General features: G+C 41.6%; 2 protein-coding genes across 2 annotated transcripts; one reads left to right on the top strand and one right to left on the bottom strand.

The window, feature by feature from the left end:
* Positions 1–1,942: 1,942 nt before the first annotated feature.
* Positions 1,943–6,929, bottom strand: RPL9 (ribosomal protein L9). Its single transcript, XM_082050250.1, has 7 exons — positions 6,771–6,929; positions 6,579–6,694; positions 5,626–5,721; positions 5,173–5,305; positions 3,630–3,710; positions 3,035–3,152; positions 1,943–2,066 (listed from the first exon to the last, which is right to left on the bottom strand). The coding sequence occupies exons 1-6, from the start codon at positions 6,814–6,816 to the stop codon at positions 3,046–3,048; spliced, it is 579 nt and encodes a 192-aa protein (XP_081906376.1). The 5' UTR covers positions 6,817–6,929; the 3' UTR covers positions 1,943–2,066; positions 3,035–3,045.
* Positions 6,930–7,338: 409 nt separating this feature from the next.
* LIAS (lipoic acid synthetase) lies at positions 7,339–20,475 on the top strand. Its single transcript, XM_082050243.1, has 11 exons — positions 7,339–7,551; positions 8,168–8,340; positions 9,008–9,101; positions 9,882–9,962; positions 10,189–10,345; positions 11,220–11,277; positions 12,313–12,441; positions 12,881–13,026; positions 15,236–15,306; positions 16,038–16,149; positions 17,078–20,475. The coding sequence occupies exons 1-11, from the start codon at positions 7,471–7,473 to the stop codon at positions 17,128–17,130; spliced, it is 1,155 nt and encodes a 384-aa protein (XP_081906369.1). The 5' UTR covers positions 7,339–7,470; the 3' UTR covers positions 17,131–20,475.
* The last annotated feature ends 864 nt before the right edge of the window (positions 20,476–21,339 follow it).

The following is a 21,339-nucleotide window of genomic DNA, read 5'->3' as shown; positions in this document are numbered from 1 at the left end:
GCATAATGCTTTTAAAGGACAAATGAACCTACTATCACATTTAAACTTTTCAGGGACCAAACCCCGGTTTTCCTTGGTCTGGTTTTGGTCACCTCAAAATGAGCACAACAAGGTCTTTCCCTGAACCGTTGTATCATTTAAAAGTCCCATTGGCCAGCCTTTTCAGTCACAGCATCAAAAAGCATCCTGAGATCATCACTGCCCAGGCAGACACTATGCACCTCTGGAAAGGGGCAGAGAAGCTGCTTTAGGAAGAAGAGCAGAAAGAGTCACCAGTTAAATTCCTACTGCCTTCCTCCACTTTGCCACCTTCTTTTCCAGTGGCTAGTACCATTTTCAAGACACAGTGAAACCCCTGACCTGTTCCCATTAGAAGCTAGTTCTCTCAGTCTTGAGGTCCCCAAAGCAGATAGACTTGCTTTATCTGTACCCCAGTGCTTCTGAAGAGATGAGGGTATAAACACATTGTCTTCTCCAGCTCCATCTGAACATCCAAGATGGCATCAAGCCCAATGTAAATGATAATGTATTACGATAAAATAAAGAAGAACATAAATGGTTAAGTATGATGTCCACTTACACACAGACTACTAGAAACTTTGTGTAAGTGCTACTTCAAGGGTATGTGCAACCAATAGAACCTTTAATTCTCCATACCTGATCCAACCTTGTATCTCAGTTCATAAATGCATGAGACTATTTCTCCATTATATGTCAAGTATTGGTCAACAGCACAGCAGGTTCATTAATTCAAAAGGTAAATTGCAGTAAAATGATGAGGGACTTTGGCCCATTTTAGACTATAAAATGTTCTACCAGTGCAGCGAACAGCACAGGTGCTAGAGGTGGGTGATCCTTCCATTACTAGTTCTCTCTCCACTGACTCGTTATCGCTCACAGCAACTGGGGAACCGAACCAAAACACACAAGGAAATTCCTCTGGCATTCCATGTACATTGTGGGGGCACAGAGAATTCTGGAAGGCTCCTGTAGCTGCACAACTGGAACAGCACAAGAACCCATCTTAAAAACATTACACAGGCCATGTACAAAGTCCACGACTGCAGTTTAGTACCGCTGCTTTTCCAGGCTCAGAGACGCTGCATGTGACTGCACATCCCAGTGGAACTCAGCAGAATCATGCAAGGGGTACTTTGGGCAACCTCTGTATTTCCTTGGCACACACAGTGCTTTCCTCAATGTTATGCTTTAGACACTTATTGCCAAGTATGTTTCTGCACTGTCCCAGTATTTTCTGTAAATCTTTTTTTTCAAAATTGAATATAACAAGCGACAACGTGGATTTTACCATAGCACTGAAACAGCACAAAATCCCAACTGTATGTTGCTGCATGGTAAGATTAGTAACCAAAAAAAATACAGCTATATTCCCAGGTAACACAAACCACTGTTGGTAAAACTCAGCAATAAGCTCTGTCTGAACTCTGAGGTCAAGTCCTGGTTTTCTTAACTGAGCAGTACAGCTAAAGCATCGTACTTTTCAGACTACTTCTGTCTCTGTATTTAGTTTAAACGGTCTTGTAAGTCTGATTCTACTGATTCCAGTTTTGTTTTTAAACTACTTCAGATTCTGTCATCACAAGCCTGAATTCCCCTCCAGAAACTGTACACAGAAATCAGTGTTTTCAGTGTGATGTGAAAGACTAGTCTTCTTTCTGTTAGAACAATATTTTTGCTGTTTCCTAATGCTGATTTAAAACTACCACTTCATGGCTTTACATGCTGCGTCCACCATTCACCAGCATGAGGTGGAGACTTCAGTCTGAATGTTCTCGGAAACTGGTAAAGCAACATGTACACAATGTCAACGTTATTTTGCATTACACCCTGTGACAATCTGCTTCCCTAAAATCAAAAAACCTTGAACACGTTCATTCAACCACCTTTTAGTTCTTAAAAAAAGAAAAAAAAAAAGCAAAGCCAAGATATGAAATATGTTTTATTTTATTAAATCTCTCATGGTGTTTGGGTTTTGTATCAGTTTCTTTCAGGCTGGTACTTGCTGATATAATGTCTCATGGTGGTTTGTTTCAGGATCCAGACAACTGTAAATAAAAAGTGCTTTTAGAAAGGTTTTAGCATTGCAAATGTGCAATTGAGAGTTTATAGACACATGACAAGTTAACTTATCTGATAGTTTTAAGGCAAGACAGGCATTAATAGCTGAATGAATTTGCTTAATTTTATTCAGACAAGATTAAAGATGCCTTCAAGCACAACAGCTCACAACAAGCAGGTAACAAGTTGTTCCATCTCTCAAGGAACTTGGAACAGCATTAAAAATCATTTTTCTGTGGCTTGCAAGTGTCTGGTACCTGGTTTGTGATAGGAAATTGTTTACGAAACTCACTTTATTTGTATCCTGTCTCAAGCCTAGGTTCAGAAGTCACACAACATTTATCTCATTTGCAAGTCAGCCTGTCTCATCCTGCACAAGTGTTCTGTACCATACATGGCTGAAAGGCATCAAATTCCTTTAGCAGTTAAGATTCTTAAATTATCCCCAAATCCTTGTACTCAGCTTCAGCTACAAATGTACATAGTCAATGTAGTTTAATTGTCCTTGCTAAATTTAGCTTTGTTTACAAGCGTTCACACACAAACTACACAGAAGATCTTTATACATAAATTATGTGCTGACCACTTTTTTAGTGAAGTCAGTGTCCAACCAGGAGAAACATTAGTGTAAGAAAGTCCTCTCTGTAAACAGCTGTAAACTGGTCTGTCATGCTACGTCAGCTGGCTTCACGTTCTCAGCCACTGTCATAACTAACACTCACAGTGTAGAATACCGTCAGGTATTTCTCCATACAGTAGCATAATCCCAGGCTGATGAGAGATGGAAGGCTGCTGTCAAGCGACCTAGCAGAATTCAAGTTTTATGAGGCCTTTCAGAAGTACAACTGTGTCCCTCTTGGGAAACTGCTCAACCACAGCCTTGTTCAAGTAGATAAACCTTGTCAAGCCCCCGTCTACCCAGAAAATGTACAATCTATGTTAAAATGACACCAACCTGTAAGAGTTTTACTCATCTGCCTGCTGTACTGTTCCTTTCTCAGAGACATAGATACCATCCAAGAATTTCCTGATATCCTTGTTCTTGACCGTAGTGGCTTGCTGGATCAAGGCAGCTGCAGACAAAGCAAAACCATTAGCACAAAGCAAGAGGTCCAAGCCAACTTGCAGCCTTTGTTTACTCTCCAATATTTCTACTAACAAATGAAACTGTCATCTGGAGAAAGGAAATACCAACTTGGAATCCCCTTAGTTCTAATGAAAACAGAATGCATTTCACTAAGCCTGGCTTGGCAGCTCAGGAAAGCAAGTTTTATCACTGCACATTTGTACAACTGAAAAGCTGAAAAGTTTGGTGCCAGAAAGGCCATCAATACTGACTCAAAAATAAAAAAGGTCCTATGGACTTGTTTAGAAAAAGTGTAACAAACTATGAAAAGCAATTACAGTGACTAAAGGAAAAAATAAAAGATAAATCCGAGCTGTTGTTTACCTCAGGGTTTGAGTAAAAAGACACACAGCTTGCTAAGCTGGTATCTTTGGATAAAAGTGGCTGTACCATTTTATCTTCCCACACATCTGCTTTCACAAACCTGAATTGGAGACCAATTCAATGTCGTTCCCTTCAAGGATCAGCTCATCTTTCTGGGCTTGAGATACTGCACATGAAACACCTACAGAAAGGAAAACACGCAATCAGCGTCATCGGTGAAGATGTTAATTAAGTGTACTAAAAAAACAGTATTCACATCCTGTCCCAATTTACACAGCTAGAAAGCAGTATTCTTGACAACAATTAGCTTCTATGACTCTGTTAAAGAGTCCCCCAAATCACTTCCAGGATGGTCACCCTCACAGTTTCAGAATCCAAAGATTAGTGCAAGTCATACTCTGGATTGGAAACAACTAAGTGATACTCCCCCTTACATGTGACAACATTATAGCATTAATAACCAACACTGTGTACAAGCCAGAGATTTTGCCAGCATGGCTTTGTCAGCTAGGTGGTGCCATTTTCCCCACTCTTATGTTCATTAAGGCAAAACTGGAATCACCCCAATCAGAAGTCATTAAAAAACCCCTGCCCCCCTGACATGTCAAGGACTATGTTTACACTAGCAACACTGCAAAGACTCACAAGGAGTAAACTCTAGGACTTTCAAGAGTCTAACTGGAAACTTTCACTTGCAGGAATAACACAAGTTTTTGTCGTTTGATCTGTTTAATCAATTGATGTTAGTTTTTAAGTCAGCACTTTAGTATCTTTGAAGCAAATGCTGACTTAAAAAAATCAAATACAATACTCAAAACCCACCCTTAATATCCCACAGTAAATCAATATCAAAGCCACTGTAACTCCACGCTGTATCTACCCATGTTTTTGGACAAGTCTGATGTTTTCATCTAAAGTGAACGCAAAACACCAGTCACACCAAGTAACCCCCCAACACCATCAGTCACACTAAATATCCTTACGCAAACTTTCACCAGAAGTGGAACTATGAAAAAAATGGATATGCAAAGTCTTCCCCACAGTCCTAAAGTAACTGTGTTTCTGACATATTTTGTCTCCACCTTCCAGAGGTTTAACAAGCTCCATCAAATGCCTGCTCTGTTATACTTTTTGCTAAAACTCCAAGTATGCAAGATGTAAACCCAACAGGTAAGATGATAATTTTGAAGGAAATTCAAAATACAACGCTACTTCAAACACCAAATATATGATGTGGTGTGAAACCAGTTCATGTACAATGTTTAAAACAAAAACACAAATCCAAAACTAAGCATAAAAACTGTCAAGATCTCACAATGATGAAAGCAAACACTGGAGTCCTTGTAACTCCTATTACAGGAGAAGTAGGTCTAAGCTAGTTATTAGCTACTAGCTCAATAAATAGGTCTAGACTAGTTATAAGCTATTAGCTAGATCTCATTACTAAAAATAAATTACAAAAACATTATTAATAGTAAATCTAAACAGTGGCAAAGATATCATAAAATTATATAAATGCAGACAGACAAACGCTGCTTCAACAATCATTCATCATCTCCTGTTACCAGGAGCGGTACTCAAAGAGACTAGTTTAGAAATCCTAGTTAGATACAGTAAATGACAAAGTATCCAGATAGGCTCACCTGGCCTCATACGCACTCTGCGAATGTACTTCTCTCCCAAGAAGTTTCGGATTTCCACAAGCGAGCCATTATCCTGTATAACTACATTGATTGGGAAGTGAGCGTACACCGACCTCATCTTGTAACGAAATCCCTATAATAAAAGACATTATCAGATATGGAAGCAGAACGCACCCAAAAGGTAAAAGAGATATATAAAGCTTTCTGGAGGTATCTAAACCCAAAATATATTGAAAGTAGTTTCTTAACAAGGGCAAGCCACTCAGCCCAAGAGACTTCCAGAGTTTATTGCTCATGCTTTCTTCCACCTGCAGAACTTGACAGCATGTGCAAGAAAAGCAGAGAGAAAGCTAAGCCTTGGATGCTTAGAAAACCTCTCACTGAAGTAAAAGGCATCCATTATTGTCAGTAACAAAAATGACAGGAATTATCCTATTTCAAAATAAAACTCACCAGCGTAACACCCTTTATCATGTTCTGTACATGGCTGCAAATTGTGCGAACTGTTGCCAGCTCCTTTCTGTTACCCCACCACTTGTCAACACGTAGCTGTGTTAAAAAAATAAACAGAATTAACAAAGCTCTCAGCTGCACTTCAAAACTAGGCATAGAATAGTTTTTGTGACAAACTAAGAGTGAGAAGTTCAGGTAAATTACTTAAAAGCCCTCCTAACAAAAGCACAAATATACTTTGTTTCACTTATTAAATGCCCCCTTGCTCAAGCCTTTTAAGTCTTAACCCCATGATGTGTAAGAAATATTTAATATCTCATTACTAACAAACCTTCAAAAAAGCTGGGATAGATATTTTGACACCTTAAAATGAAAAATGTTTTATCAAATGCTAACACTGCAGAGATTGTTCCAAAATCAGTCTCCTAGGCATTATCTATCAACCCTTAAAGAAACACTGTGTGGGGGTTCATGCTTGTGAAAAAGTAGCTGAAATCAGCCATTCTTCCCCTTTTTTTGGTAGTTTTTAAGGTAGTTCGAAAACATTATGCATTATTTAGAAACCATTTCTTCTCCTGATACAATTGACCAATTCTGGAAATTAAATGTAGAGATTTAGTTTTGTCTAGTTAAAACTAGCCAGTTCATAAAACACAGCATATAATGATCAATCACCTTCCCAGTAACTATCTGACTGTAACTACAGAAGAATATCCATCAACAAATTCACTTCAACATATCATAGTGTTTCAAGAATTCCAGTCGCCAAGTAGGTCACAAGGCTCCAGGAGGACAGCTTCTTTCAGAAAAAAACAGAAATAAAACGAAAAATTAAATAACTTATTGGTGGCTTAAAATTCTAGTTTAATCTCCTATGCGACCAAGAAGTTTTAAAGTTAACTGTAAAGCTACCCTCCCACTCTGGGCAGAGAAACGATTTCTGCAACACTCACCTTCTTGTGTTTCTTCCCCAGGAGGGAGAGCTCCACATTGATGTGGTTAAAATCCCTCCGCAAGGTTCCTCTGGGGCCCTTTACAATGACCGTCCGGCCCTTCAGTGAAACACTGACTGCAAATCAGAGACAAGCACACGTTAACCGGCTGCGGAGTCGGCACCACGAAACGCCGTTCAAACGCAGACGTACCTTGCTCGGGGATGTCAACGGTCTGGTTGCTGAGGATGGTCTTCATCCTGCAAGGGACAGCACAGAGACACTGCAGAGCCCCGCGGCCGGGCCCCTTTCCCGCGCCCTCTCCCGCACGTATCCTGGAACCCGCAACTACGGAGCACCGACCCGACGCCCCCACCCTCCTCTGCCCCGCCACGACGCCGGGCACCGCTCAACGCTGATACCTCCCGCCCAGGCCCCGCAGGAGCGGAGAGAAGCGGCGGCCTCAGCGCTCAACTCCACAGCAGGGCCCAGCCCGGGCCTAGAACCGCCAGGGGAGGGGGGAGCTGATGAAGGCACCATCCCGGGACTTCCCCCGCCAAGAGCCGGGACAAGACTTGGCGGCGGGGCCCGGCGGCGCCCCGGGAGGCTGCCCAGGCCCGGGCGGGGTATCGGGACGCTGCCCGCGGCGGATGGTCCCGGATGGTCCCGGATGCGGCCGCCGGGCCGCGGCTCACCTGCCAGCAGACAGAGCAGAAAGAGACAGCGTCTGACGTCATCACGTACTTGTACCCGCTCCCGGGCCCCCGTTCGTCATCACGCCGAGGTAGCCGTCCGGGAGCCGAGAATAGCCGAGGCCCGATGCGCGTGATCTGGCTGAGGCGGCCAGGCGGGGCGGCCGAGCGCTGGGAGGGTCGATCGGGGGAGTCGGTCCGGCTGCTTGGCGGACGCCGCCATGTCGCTGCTGCCGCGGGGCCGCTGCTGCGGGGCCGTCACCACGGCCGCCCGGCGGCTCCTGCTGGGGCCGCAGGGACGGGTGAGCGGGGCCGTATGCCGCAGCGGGCTGTCGGGGTGCACGTCGCGGCCCGGCAGCACGTAGCGCTCGGGGCGCCCTGGTGAGGGGCCGGGACGGGGGTCCGGCGTGACGGCGGGAGGCGGTGCCGTTCCCTGGGCCCGGCTGTGGCTGCGCGGTGACAGCGCTGGCTGGGCCCGGCAGGGCTGTCCCAGCGCCCGGCGGGGCCGGGCCGGGCCGGGGCGGGAGCGGCGCTGCCCGCGGTGCCCGCGCTCACGCAGCGGGCGGGGGACGGAGCGGCCGCGGAGCCGCTGCCGGGAACCGGCTGCCGGGAACCGCCGGGGCTGCGCCTCCCGGAACACCGGCACTGCCCCGAAACCTCGCATTAATCCACAAGATGTTATCTATAGCCAAAAACTATATAACTTTGTTTCAGATTAAGATGTTTTGGAAAAGATCGTGCTTTTTGTCTGCTTCCCATGACAGAAACATTCATTGCATATTTAACTGAAAGGCAATCGGGAAAAGGCTTACACAAACTCTATAAAGCCTATACTAAACACCAAAATGACAAGCAGGTTTTTAATATATCATACTAGCGCATTTATAATTCAATAAATTACAGTGTTGCTTCTTTTAGGTGTTTGGGAGCCATGTGTGTAACCAGTACACAACGTCAGGTTCTTTGCCAGACGAAAAAAAAGTGTTTCTGCAAAATGGACCAGACTTACAGGACTTCGTATCTGGAGATTTGGCAGACAAGAGCGCGTGGGCTGAGTATAAAGGCAATTTAAAGCGTCAGAAAGGAGAAAGGTAGTTGTGATCTTGCGGTATCTTGCATGTTTAGTATTAACTACAAAGCGTATAGAATGCATTTTTAATAAATTCTGTCATACCGGCTTGCTAATATAATAATTTTTAGAGAAAGAATAAACACATTATTAGCTTCATATGCATAATAAAACACAAAGACATGGTGGTATTTTCTCATTTGAGTGCTTGTACCACGACCTGTATTAAATTACAAATGTGCATCAGTAGGTAAGTGTATCCTACTTTGGTCTTGAAAAAAATATTATTGATAGAGTAAAACAAAAAAAAGAAGGCTAAATCTAAAAATGCTTAAAACTCCCATACTTAAAAATTTGATTAGACTTTGTGATAGCTGTGTGACATGTGCTGCCATTAGTTGTTGCAGTCTCCAGTGTGGTACTATTAAATCCCACCAGTACACTTAACAGTTTTAAACCTTCCAAGGAGAACAAACTCCCACTCTTGAATGTTGGGATGATGATAAACGTGGAAGAGAGAAGTCCGTTATGACTATGAATGACGTTAATATTGGTTGCCGAGTTGCACCAGTTTTCAAGCAACCTTTCCTAGTTGGGATCTGTAACAAACTAAAGTGGATCTATGAAATTGATGGACTCTTACCCTGTAAATAATATATTGATCTTTATGTTTGCTTGATGTTATTCAGGCTGCCACTTCCTCCGTGGCTGAAAACAAAGATTCCCATGGGAAAGAACTACAATAAGCTAAAGAATACCTTGAGAAGTTTAAATCTTCATACGGTAAATCTAGTACCAACCAAGTTTTCCTCTAGAAATAAGGCATTTTTTACAGACACAAAATTATTTCTCTGTAGAGGACAGGCAGAAATCATGTCTTGCATGATGTTCAGTGCTGAAACCAAGCACAATGCTGATCCTTTTTGCCAGCAGTGAATTTTACCCATAAAGAATGAAGACAAATCCAATACACTATTTCACATTTTTCCTGCTGTGATTTTAAGTACTAGTGTGTACTACTTGCATCACCAAATGGATCAGAAGATGCTACATGTGACTGTTTTTAATGGAAATACACACAATTTCAGCATTACATACATGTTTTGCATGAAAAAAAGATCTATAAATATATGTATTTCATTAAATGTACCTTCCAGATGGTAAAACGTGGTGGGTATGCATGGAGAGCCTTTTTCCTTTTTTTTTTTTTTTTTCCAAAGCAAGGTCATGCTTTGATGAACCATAGACTTTATGAACATTTTATCAGTTTTTAAATTAAAAATGTTAATGGCAATCTGTGCTAGTTAATAAGGCAGCTACATGTTTGAGTTTTTTGGACTTGGAAAGCAGAGGAAAAGAATGGTAATGGGTGTTAGGAAACAATTCTTCCTAGCTTTTCTACTGACATTTTATAGAATGAGATGTAACTCTGTTAATCTCCTTATTTATCATCAATTATGTTTTGTTTGTAGCCTGCTATTGAACTTGGTTAATAATAATAATAATAATTTTCAATAACAGCATTGAAAAAAATGCAAGTACATTTCTGTGTTTTACCTTTAGGTATGTGAAGAAGCACGTTGTCCCAACATTGGAGAGTGCTGGGGAGGTGGTGAATATGCCACAGCTACAGCTACTATTATGGTAAACCATGTGTCTTAAGTATTCTGCTAATGTTTGAGCTCTTTGTAGTGTATTGCTGGATCTCTACTGTAGTGGATGGGTTTATTACAAGAAATCCAGAGTAAAGCACTGTCCTAATTTTTTTGCTTGGTATTGGGATTGATCAGGTCTGGCTTATGCAGCTGTTTCTCAGCTGAGCAGTAGTGATGTGCATGATGTAAAGGTAGGAATGTCTTTCTTATTTCAGCTGATGGGTGACACATGCACTAGAGGTTGCAGATTTTGTTCGGTAAAGACAGCAAAAAATCCACCTCCACTGGATCCTGAGGAGCCTTACAACACAGCAAAGGCCATAGCTGAGTGGGGCTTGGATTATGTGGTGCTGACGTCTGTGGACAGGGATGGTTAGTATGTTGTCACTCATGTCTTCCAGTCTGAGCTCTCATGTGCCTTACGTGGGGTAAACACAGACCTTGATAAACATTTATCACTCAGCACAGCTTTTGAAGATTACTATTTTAAAGGAGTTAAGGAGTTGACAGTGCTGACACTTTAGAAAGTTTTTACATATTCTTGGTATGTCTCTATGGCTGGTGAAATATAAGTTACACTGTTATTGAACATTAAAGTATTACCATATTTTAGTCAACATTTTAACTAATTATTTTTCAAGATATATACATACACACTGTGTTCTATAATTTGATCTGCAAAAAACAAAAAAAAACAAAAAATTCCTATACAATACCATTACAGCACTTCCTTCCAAAAACTGAACTTGGGATATACTACAAGTAACAAAACTGAAAGTTGCCTTTTTCTAAGGTTGTAGTAGTTCCTTTGTGGTGACACCACATGAGTGCAGAAAACCATTGTAAAGGCTGCTCATTGTGGTGGAAAGTCCTGTAGTTTCAAAGTGGCTTACAATAAAAGAGCAATAATATATATATTTCAGTTTTTGTAGAACTGTTTCTCAGATCAAAACCAGGAATAGATAAAACCTTTTTGTGCTCAGGCTGACAGTGAACCTAAAGACGGGTAAATTTGGAGTAAACATTTGAAGTCTGCACTAGATGATCATAATTAGACTTTGTGCAGAACAAGGCTTTGGTAGAATTATTTATTAGAAACCTTTGGCAAGCAGTAAGATAGCACTGGGGTTTGACTGCTTTAATATTTTGCGTTTAAATTTGAGTCTGTAGGGTTTTTGTGGCTCTGCTGATAAGTAAATACATGTATTGAACAGAAAGGTTAACTGAATAATTTAAATGCTTCTAGATATGCCTGACGGTGGAGCAGAACACTTTGCAAAGACAGTCTCCCATCTGAAAGAAAGGTATATCATTAATGTATTACTACCATTATTAAAGCTTTAGAATGTGGTACTGCGTATAGGTCAAAACTATGTTGAGCTGGATTATCCCAGGGGCCGTGCAAATACAAAAGTCTGACATTAGACTGCATCCCCTTTTTTCATGTTTTTCATCTTTCTCATATAATGCCCCCAAAGCATTTTGTATTTGGATGCATTTCCAATTTAGCCCAGGCTTATTTAAAGCTAAGTGCTGGCTTATTTCTTTGAGCAAGCAGCTGTTTTACCAGGAAACGAGCACATAGTTTTGAGGTGTGTTCATTCTTGAAGCCTGGGGCTCGGACACAGCAGGTGTGTGTAGCAGCCTCACCTCACCATGGAAGAACTCGGGTTTCCCTTCCAGCAGGGAGCAGATCACTTTGCGTTTTCCCGCAATGGCTGTTCCTAACTCTGTGATTGTACCTTCCCGCTTGCGCTGGCTGTGTCAGTGCCCTGTGTGCTGTTACATGGCGTACGTGTCTGCCTGCAGATTTAATTGGACTGACTTCATTTAAGTCTTCATTCACTGTATCCTGGGACTTGAAAGGTTCCTGCAGTTCCCCCCACCTGCCTTTCTGAGCTGAGATCTGGCTCCTGGATGCCAGCATTAGATTCCAGGGCAATAACGCAGAGTCATCCCAGCAGGCAGGATTATAGCTCTGCTGTATTTCGGAGCTATGATATTAAATTCAACCTGCAATGGGCACATGAAAAATCACCTAAAAGCAGTGATATTGATTCTTTAAAAACTGTTGGAATTGCTTTTATGTTTATTATTTGGCTTTCAATCTATTTCAGCTCACACCAGTAAAATCAGGAATTAAGCAGATGATATTTTGTTTGAATTGTAATGGAAGTGTTTGCAGAGATCTGTTGGTTTAGAATTGTATCCTGAATTAACTTTGCTTTGCTTATCGGAGCATCATTTATTTAGTCATGTTTGGGTTTTTGCGGTCCTGAGTGCTTTAGCAACACTCACACAAATCCCACAGATGTGTTCATTCCGTCTCTCCTTTCCAGGAACCCTAAGATCCTGGTGGAATGCCTGACTCCCGATTTTCGCGGGGACCTAAAGGCTGTGGAGAAAGTGGCCTTGTCAGGGCTGGACGTGTACGCCCACAACGTGGAAACGGTGCCCGAATTGCAGAGGTGAGCAACAGCTGTGTGTGGGCGGGACAGCCGCCACACGGCTCCAGCTCCGCGGGGCGAAATGGCGCGGGGCGGGCGGCCGGTCCCACTCCCAGCCTGCCCCGCGCGCGGCGCCGCGCCCTGCGCGCCGCCCGCCGGCAGAGGGCGCTCGCTCCACGGCCCCGTGGCGGCCCGGGCGGTGGCGGCGGGCAGGGGGGCTGCGGGGCGGCCCGGCTCCCCGCCCCGGCCCGGCTCCGCACCGCGGCCGGCAGTGCTCCAGCGGGGCGCCTCCCATCGCTCGTGGTGCTGCGGGGGGTGGCGGCTGGTGACAGACCGCACAGCCAAACCTCTAAACCGGCGTTGTCCCTTTGTAGGAACTAGCAGAGTGCACCTTCCCCGGCATCTCTTAACTTCTGTGCAGCCTTTCATGCGTTTTTTTCCTTTTGTGCTGAAAATACAGGAAAGTCCGTGATCCGCGAGCCAACTTTGAGCAGTCCGTCCGTGTGCTGAAGCACGCTAAAGAGGTGCAGCCCGGCCTCATCTCTAAAACCTCCATTATGCTGGGACTAGGCGAGACAGATGAACAAGTATATTCCACAATGAAATGTAAGTTGGTGGTGAAATATATGCCAAAATCCACAGGTTTTAATGCTATTGTGCTGGAAAACAGTTGAAAGCATCTTTACCTCTACGTGTAAATCAGTTTGCTGGTGCCGGAAATGTTTCCTGAGCTTTATGGGGGGAAAAAAAAGTTTGGTTATAAAAGATGGAACTTTTGAAATATTTTGCCTTCATGGGGTTTTCATATTCGGTTTGACAGGTAGATCCAGCCTGTGTTGATTTCAATGGAAATTATAACTTTGTGTTACCATATTAATATTCTTATATTTGTAATACTGAACTAATGGGCTTGCAATGTAGTTGCCTTACTGTGCATTCTTTTTTAGAAATAGTGGACCTGATTGTTTAAAATTATTTATTTCAGCTTATTTAGGTGCAAAAAATATAATTATGCTTGGAGATGTAGCATGTTCTTATAGAGTCATAGAATCACAGAATCATTTCAGTTGGAAGAGACCCTCAGGATCATCGAGTCCAACCATAACCAAACTCTTGCACTAAACCATGTCCCTAAGAACCTCGTCTAAATCCTTTTTAAACACCTCCAGGGATGGTGACTCAGCCACTTCCCTGGGCAGCCTGTTCCAGTGCCTGACAACCCTTTCTATGAATAATTTTTTCCTAATATCCAATCTCAGCCTCCCCTGGGACAACTTGAGGCCATTTCTTCTTGTCCTATCACTTGCTACTTGGGAGAAGAGACCAACACCCTCCATGCTACAACCTCCTTTCAGGTAGCTGCAGACAGCGATAAGGTCTCCCCTCAGCCTCCTTTTCTCCAGGCTAAACAGCCCCAGCTCCCTCAGATGCTCTAGGATTTGTGCTTTAGGTCCCTCACCAGCTTTGTCACCCTCCTCTGCACTCTTTCTAGTACCTCAATGTCCTTCTTATGATGAGGGCCCAAAACTGAACACAGGATTCAAGGTGGGGCCTCGTATGTTTTCTTGTAAATGCATTTTTAAGATGAGAAAATTTCACAGTGGTAAGTGAATACAGTGAGCTTCTAAGTTCATAAATCCTATGACATTTCTTCTATATCCTGAAATAATGTCTACCTGGTACTTTATGTACAAAACCCCATATTTAGAATGCAGTGATTCTAGTCTAGTTTTTCTGCAGCTGTCCCACAATCTGGACCACAAAACTAGAGTTCCTGATTTTCCCATTCTTCCTGCCTAGCACTTCCTAACCACAAGAACACAAAATTTCAGATTGGGTGTAATTTGTTTTCAGGCCACTTTCATGGATATATTTGGAGACAAACTGTTACCCACCACATTTATTCAGTTACCCTAATTTTGTTCACTTCCATCCTTTGGGTACAAGTTAAAAAACATGTAAATGTGCTGACATTGAACCAGTTTCTTTACAGAACCATATAAATCTAAACAGAGATTACAGGATAACAGTGAGTGAAATGCTGTAGTCAAAACACCGTGGTTTATTCCTATTTGATGTGGGGCAACCAGCACAAGTAACCAGAATATATATGGAGATGTTAATGCAAAATGTGATTCCTCAGCCATCCCTTTGCTCAGAATCCCCCACTAGCTGCAGTGAACAGTCCTTCAGGCTAGCTGGCAATCAGGTGTCTGGATTTCCATCTGTAAGTAAACTACCTGAACTCATTTGCTGTATATTGATTCTAGTATATACTCAAACTTTAGTAGACAAAGTCTATGAGATTCTGCAGGCATAAATATTAACGTACATCCTAAGTGTGTAAAACTGGTGTGTTGGCAGTTTCCTCTGATTTATAGCTCTTTAGAACTGTCTGCCTGTTTTTGGCATGAAGTCGCTTGAAACAGTGGAGAAGTGCCAAGTGTATGTGCATGCATCTGTTTTTTGTCAAGTGAAGGTTCTGACCTAAAGACACAATGAAAAGCAGTCATATAAAAAAGACAAGAGCGTGTCGTCTCTGCAGCAAAACATGTGACTGCAGTGAGCGCAGCACAATGGTATTGTTCTCTCTGGCTTTAAATGAGATGGCTCAGGTCTTGCTGCAGCGTGGAGCTGCAAACGAGGTACCTGCTACTTCTCCTGGAGGCGGCAGGTTCCCCATGCCAGGGAGCAGAGTGTAACCCCCGCAGGGTGCTGCGGAGTGACCTCTGCAGACTTGGAAGGAAGGAGTTTTCTAATTGCTGACAATCCCTTGTGAACCTTCTGCCACTAACACAGAATTTTGTTTTTACAGTATTGCGGGATGCGGATGTAGATTGTTTGACCCTAGGGCAGTACATGCAACCAACAAAACGTCACCTAAAGGTAAAAAAACCTTTAATTTACAGGCAGCGTTATGGTCTGTACCTCGCACCATCAAATGTCCTCTTTCTAAATGGAGGCTTCGATATGCATCCTTACAAGTGCATATGTTGGGAAAAAATTCCTTCCTTGTTTAACGTAATCTTCATCTGTTAAAACTCTTCACAAAAAATGCCCTCAGCCATCTAATCCCTTCCGTCTTCTGCAGACTCCCTACTGCTACTTGCTGCCATTAGCTGGGGAGACAGCTGGAGCTGAGGCGTGATTCTGGAAAACAGGAGTCTCGGTGTATGTCACTAACACAGCCCTCTCACAGGCTCTCCTTTAATGGTTCCACTTCAGCTGGGGAAATCACCAGTTTCTCCTTCTGTAATTTGCCCAGAGCTTGAGTCTCTGTTCCTGTGTTTCACTGAAATAACTGTTAATGAAGAGATCTATAGGACTATTATGGAGTTTTAAAAATAATTTTGACAAAAAAGTTTCAAAAACAGAGTGAAGAAAACGATAAAGCAACAACTGGAAATTGAATTCTAAACTTCTCGGCTAACTAGAAAAAACAAATGCTTTCTTTTGGTAGAAAGCAGAGAGAAAATGCAGTTTGTGACTTAACTGCTGAAAGTATTGGAGTGTAAAATTTTGACCTTGCGATGTAACTGTGTTTCCTGCCATTACATGTTATCTATAGCCATTTCCTTGGCATTAATACCCAGTCATAATGAATTCTTTTCATTCAGGTCGATGAGTACATAACTCCCGAAAAATTCAAGTACTGGGAAAAAGTAGGAAATGATCTTGGATTCCATTACACTGCTAGTGGGCCTTTAGTGCGCTCCTCCTATAAAGCAGGTAAATTACTGAAAAGCATTAGATTATTTAGCACATAACATTTTATTATATAAAGTTAAAATGGTGAAGTAATATGCAACAACACTCACTTCAGCTCAAGGACACTTCATATTGTCATCATTTTTTTTCTTGATTTTTTTTTTTTTACACCTACTATCTTCTATAGGTCATCTAAATGCATCAGTATGACAGTAATTGGTATTTGTAGAATTGCTGTGCTGCGTAAGCTGCGTAAGCATGTGAAGCAGGATGAAGGGTACCCAAATTGCAAATTTTTCTTTACATTGTGCTTCTTGGGCACTTCAGGGTTTAATGGGGCCCTTTATTGTTTGTGATGTAATTTTGTTGCTTTAGGCAGAATTTATTTACAGTGCCCTAAAAATAATTAGGCATGTTTATGGCAGTGCTTTTTCTGACAAACCACTGGGTATTAAATAGCAGCTGATATTAATGGAACTGATATGCAGATCAAACATCGTGCTTTTTCCTAAGGAGGGAGGAGAGAAGACTCATCTGGGGCTTCTCAGGCTGTTTTAATGTCAGCTCAAGTGAGATTTATAGCAGGTTTCACTAGAAGTTGCTGATACTTTATGAAACAGGATTTAATTTTTAATTAAATTATTTCACCTTTGCCTGCTGGAAAGCACAAAGAAGCAGAGCTATTTCATAAAACTGGCATAAGGAAAATCAGGATTTTGAGGGTGGAGGCATTGTTGAGTTATGAGGTTGTTTGTTTGTTTGTTTGTTTTTTTCCATATGCCTGTTGTATGTATTGAAAGTCCTGTTTTATAGAATTGAGTTACTACAGAATACTGGTAAGAACAATTGTAGAATAGAGTACTTGCATTAAATGAGAATGTTTATTGTTTTGGTTTGTTTCATTGAAATAACTACAAATAATTTTGGTGCTTTTTTCCCTTTTAATTAGGTGAATTCTTCTTGAAGAACTTGGTAGAAAAAAGAAAGACAAAAGCCATCTGAAACTGAGATTGAGCCTATTTAAAACAGCCAGTTTTAAGGATCCTTTTTTTCAGTGCATAATTATACTCAGTTCCAGAAACACAGAAGACCGTATGGTGGATGTATGAATAGACTTACTATCTGTCCAGAACACTTTTCCCTCAGCAAAACACTTCACAGTAGTTTACCTTATTCGTTCTGGCAAGGCTACAACTACATAGTACTTCCAGTGTTCAGCAACAAGTCAGAAGATAGAACTGATTTGAAAGAGTGATGGAACTGAGGTGGAAGAAATGTGAGCTGGAAAAAAAATCAGACAGATTTAAGTCAACAGGTTTGATACCACCATCAGCAGCGCTGCAGTTAATACCTGTGAAGATGCCAATAGGTAATTTGAAAGGTACTGATGTTTTGGTGTATCTTACCATTATGCAACAGAAGCTTGCAGGGGCTCTGAGAAATAGAGGAGTTCTAAGAGAGATGGTGTACATGACAAAGGACCAAAGTAGGGCTGTCTTGAACCATGCCAGAAAAAGTATCCTTAATACTTTTTCAAGAGATGGTGTCTCTTACCTGCATCTTAAGAAAATGAGCTGTCCATTCTGATGGCTAATGCTTTTCAGGTGCTTGCATGTCTCCAAGTGTGAGCCTTGATAAACGCAAGGTGTCAAGCTGAAGAAAACAAGAGCCCTGGGTGGCAAGACAATGAACCTTGTGTAGATACTATATAATTTAAACCACATAGCAAACTGGAGTTGCCATAACAGCATAAATAGAGCCACCCCTACTAATAAACCCCACTGAGTTGCACAAGTGCTTCTTCAGTATTGGGTTTGCAGAACTGTTGTGTTCTGTACTGTGCTTCCTCTCCACAGATACTGTCATTAAAGCAAAGTCAAATACCCAGTGTAAGTGTGCAATGGTTTTGTTTGATCAGTCTGCTTACCTGCGCCCTTGAGACCTGGTCTGGCTGTTAAGTGAATGCCAACAAGTGAACTGCACTGTGGATGAGATGTGAAATCCATTGCAGATCATACGAAGCTCAAGCAGAAATAAAAGCATGGCTTATGGTGTAGCAGCAGCTGTAAATTCTTCTACTTACAGTCATGATAATTCAAAGTGCACCTCTCCCTAATAATTCTCAGTTGTCTGCTGTGGATGTTAGAAGGGAGTTTTTGACCTGGCTTTAGATTTATCTTGATGAAGTTATTTGGGAAACATGCCAGAAATTTGTTATCTGATCCCAAACGCTCACCGCACAGGTAATCTCTATGGCTGGCTATTGTACTTATATAAAGTACTGTAGTTTATAGGAAGGAGAGTGGACCCTCCACCCACCCCCCCACTCAGCAAGATGTTAGAAGGAAGACAACTAATTAATAAGTTAATATATAGGAGAAACTTGGTATTGTCATGAACAAGAAAAATGGGATAATATGACTGAGGCCAGTGATGCCCAATTGACGCTTCACAAAATGAAGGACAGCAATATTAAAGCATTATGAAGACAAATAGCCTTAAGCTAGAAGGACTGCACTAATTAAGTGGTATAATGGAAGTAAAAATTAGGGGAAGAGAAACTTGAGCCATGAGGACCAGAGGGGAAGAACAGAAGTCTTAATAGCTGTACTTTGTAAAGGCAGAGAAAGGGCTTTTTCTTTTTTATTTTAAAGTAATAATAAATTTTAAAATTTAAATAAAAAAAAAAATTGAGCCCTAGTCTTGGAAAGACAAGGTGTGCTTTGTGCCAATGAACGCCCTGCTTCAGCTGAAGTGCACTGAATACCACAGCAGTGGAAGGTTACCGACTCTGCCAAGGAACTCCAGGACTCCGTGCACAGCAGCAGGCCCGGAGGAGTGCAACATTCACCGCAGGATACCCACACAGTTAACAGCTGCCAGCTGTTATTAGAGATCCTACTATACATTATGGTTTTAACTTGCCTACAGAGCAGATTTAACAGAATGTTAACTTTTGCCAAGTTACTGCTCTTTCAGCATATCAACACCAGAAATACAGAAGAAGGAATTGTGAGCCATACAGCTATTATCAAACCGGGAGGAGAGGATATTGCACAGTGATTATCCATTACTTCTTTACAATGAGAGAAATAATGCTTCAGAAAACACAATCCAATGTTATTTCATGTTAGAATTAATTTATGAATTGCTGCTATGCGGTTTGGAAGATGATCTCTCACTTTTACACAATGTGTGCTAGCTGGTACCAAGTTTCAGAAGCTATATAAGGTATTTTCTAACTGCATGTTTTGCTCTGGTTTCCAAGGAAAGCAGTCACCTCTTGTTTTTCATACATGTTTGAGCCTTTGATGACCTCCCACAATTTGTACTATGACAGGTCTTAAAAGTGCTTTTCCTAGTTAAATCCTGCTTTTACAACCATCTTCCTTCCCTATTGCACTCGGCTTTTCCTTAACTATATGTTAAAGCACCAAACTCTCACAGAACTCCTGGTTATAAATTCAGCACAGGTTTCATGACTATCTTAATTTTGCTTCTAATGAAGTTTCATGTTTAGTAACATTTTCTTTTTATATGTCAATCACTTAATTCTGTCAGTTTGTTTCACAAAGCAGTCATGAAATATTTTAAGAAACATTAATCTTCCTTGCAATCAGGAACGCAAACCGAGTTTTGGGAATATGATTTCAAGTTGATGCAGACACTTCAAATGAATGGTCTTTTTTAGCATCATTACGTCAATCTACTACGCTTTGTAAAGCATAATTAAATGTTATGCAGCTGACTAGAGAGGTGCTGCATCTTCCCCTGACTTCAAATCTTCAGGTTATATCAATAAAGCCAGAGTGTTCATCTAAGAATAGTTTTAATTTTTTCCTACTTGATCAGTAATTGATATTTGCATCCCCTTTATTTTTAAATGAAATGTCAAGTATTTATGCTTCTTTACTACAACATATGGCAACTTATTGCAGATGTTCAACTTGAAAGAGAAATTCTTAGCTTGGAATAAAAAAAGCAACTAATGAAAATTTACTCCAGTATTCCTAAAGCAATGAAAGATAACCCATTATGCTTTCCTGCATTGTTTCACAATTCATTTCAAACTTCAGCTGTTGAGCGAGATTATAGCACTTCTGTAAATTCCAGATCAAAAGAAGAACCTCAAGTGACAGAAGTGTAAACTTGTTGGCCAGTACAAAAATCTCACCACTAACAGCTCCTACACTAACTAGTCTTGGTTGAAAATGTGTTTGTTGTATTCAGTTGCAAAATTCTTGGCTACTACAGGCCTGGGACTGGACTAGTTGTAGCTGCATAAAGGTTTAAACACATACACAAGAGAAAGACAGTACAACTTGCCTGGCATTTACAATTTGTCTAGGTACAGCTTATATATGAAGTCTATATTATACTATTCATAGGCTTGTATTCAAGCTGGATTTGCTCCAGATGTTGTATTCACATTTTGGCAGTGAAAAAAATCAGTGCTACTGTGGGATTGCATTTTATTAAGTGCCCCATAAAAAAATGATTTCAGAACACAGGAACCCATTACTCATATTACACACTTCTCATCAAGAGTTACATGCTGTAAGATCCCACTTCAATAGCATTAAAAGCCATCTCCTACATGCATTACTCAAGCCTTCAAAGCAAGAATGCAAGTAATCTCTAATTATTATTTCCCTGGCAACTGTGCTCTGAAGACAATGGCTTATGATTCACAGTTCTGCAAAATCTTGGGAAGCTTGCTCTTGTGGCCCCTGGTAAAGGTTCTCTTGCTCACATGCAGTATCCTGTGGGGTGCTCCACCAGCTGGTCAGACTGGATTTATCCCACTGTCCCACTAAAATAATGTAGCCACCAAGAAACTCAATAAGCTGCCTGCTCAAGAAAGCAAGGAAAATGCTAGTACCAGTTCTACCCTTTGTTGCTCTTCAGAAAGGATCTCCCTTTCCTAAGAAAGAGGAGTTGGCGTGATCACACTATAATGAACTTGTCCATTCTTCCTCATCCTTTTGATTAAGCCACAAATGACTATCCAGGGTTTGACCAAGTCTGCAGGAAACATGGAATAGGGGTACAACACCTATTAACAGTTCCTCCATCTGCTTGAGGCAGCATGTCAAAAGCCACTGGAAGCTGCAGGAACACTGATTAGCCCTGTAACTCTTGCGCATTCCTGACAGGAGCTACATTTCACACCAGAGTTTAATAGTTCATCTGTCCAAAGTGAGGAGGACA

The sequence above is a fragment of the Streptopelia decaocto genome, assembly GCF_964273445.1.
Source record: "Streptopelia decaocto genome assembly, chromosome: 4".
Taxonomy (NCBI): domain Eukaryota; kingdom Metazoa; phylum Chordata; class Aves; order Columbiformes; family Columbidae; genus Streptopelia; species Streptopelia decaocto.
The sequence above is the reverse complement of the archived record's forward strand: the minus strand, read 5'-3'. Positions and strand labels throughout refer to the sequence as shown.

What these genes read in the sequence shown, in the direction of transcription:
- RPL9 (XM_082050250.1), bottom strand. Translation starts at nt 6,816, where the DNA reads ATGAAGACCATCCTCAGCAACCAGACCGTTGACATCCCCGAGCAAG. An exon ending in TGGGGAAGAAACACAAGAAG is followed by an intron (nt 5,722 to 6,578) that starts GTGAGTGTTGCA and finishes TTTTTAACACAG; the next exon opens with CTACGTGTTGACAAGTGGTG. An exon ending in TGATAAAGGGTGTTACGCTG is followed by an intron (nt 5,306 to 5,625) that starts GTGAGTTTTATT and finishes CTTTTATTATAG; the next exon opens with GGATTTCGTTACAAGATGAG.
- LIAS (XM_082050243.1), top strand. Translation starts at nt 7,471, where the DNA reads ATGTCGCTGCTGCCGCGGGGCCGCTGCTGCGGGGCCGTCACCACGGCC. An exon ending in GTCTCCCATCTGAAAGAAAG is followed by an intron (nt 11,278 to 12,312) that starts GTATATCATTAA and finishes TCTCCTTTCCAG; the next exon opens with GAACCCTAAGATCCTGGTGG. An exon ending in GCGCTCCTCCTATAAAGCAG is followed by an intron (nt 16,150 to 17,077) that starts GTAAATTACTGA and finishes CCTTTTAATTAG; the next exon opens with GTGAATTCTTCTTGAAGAAC.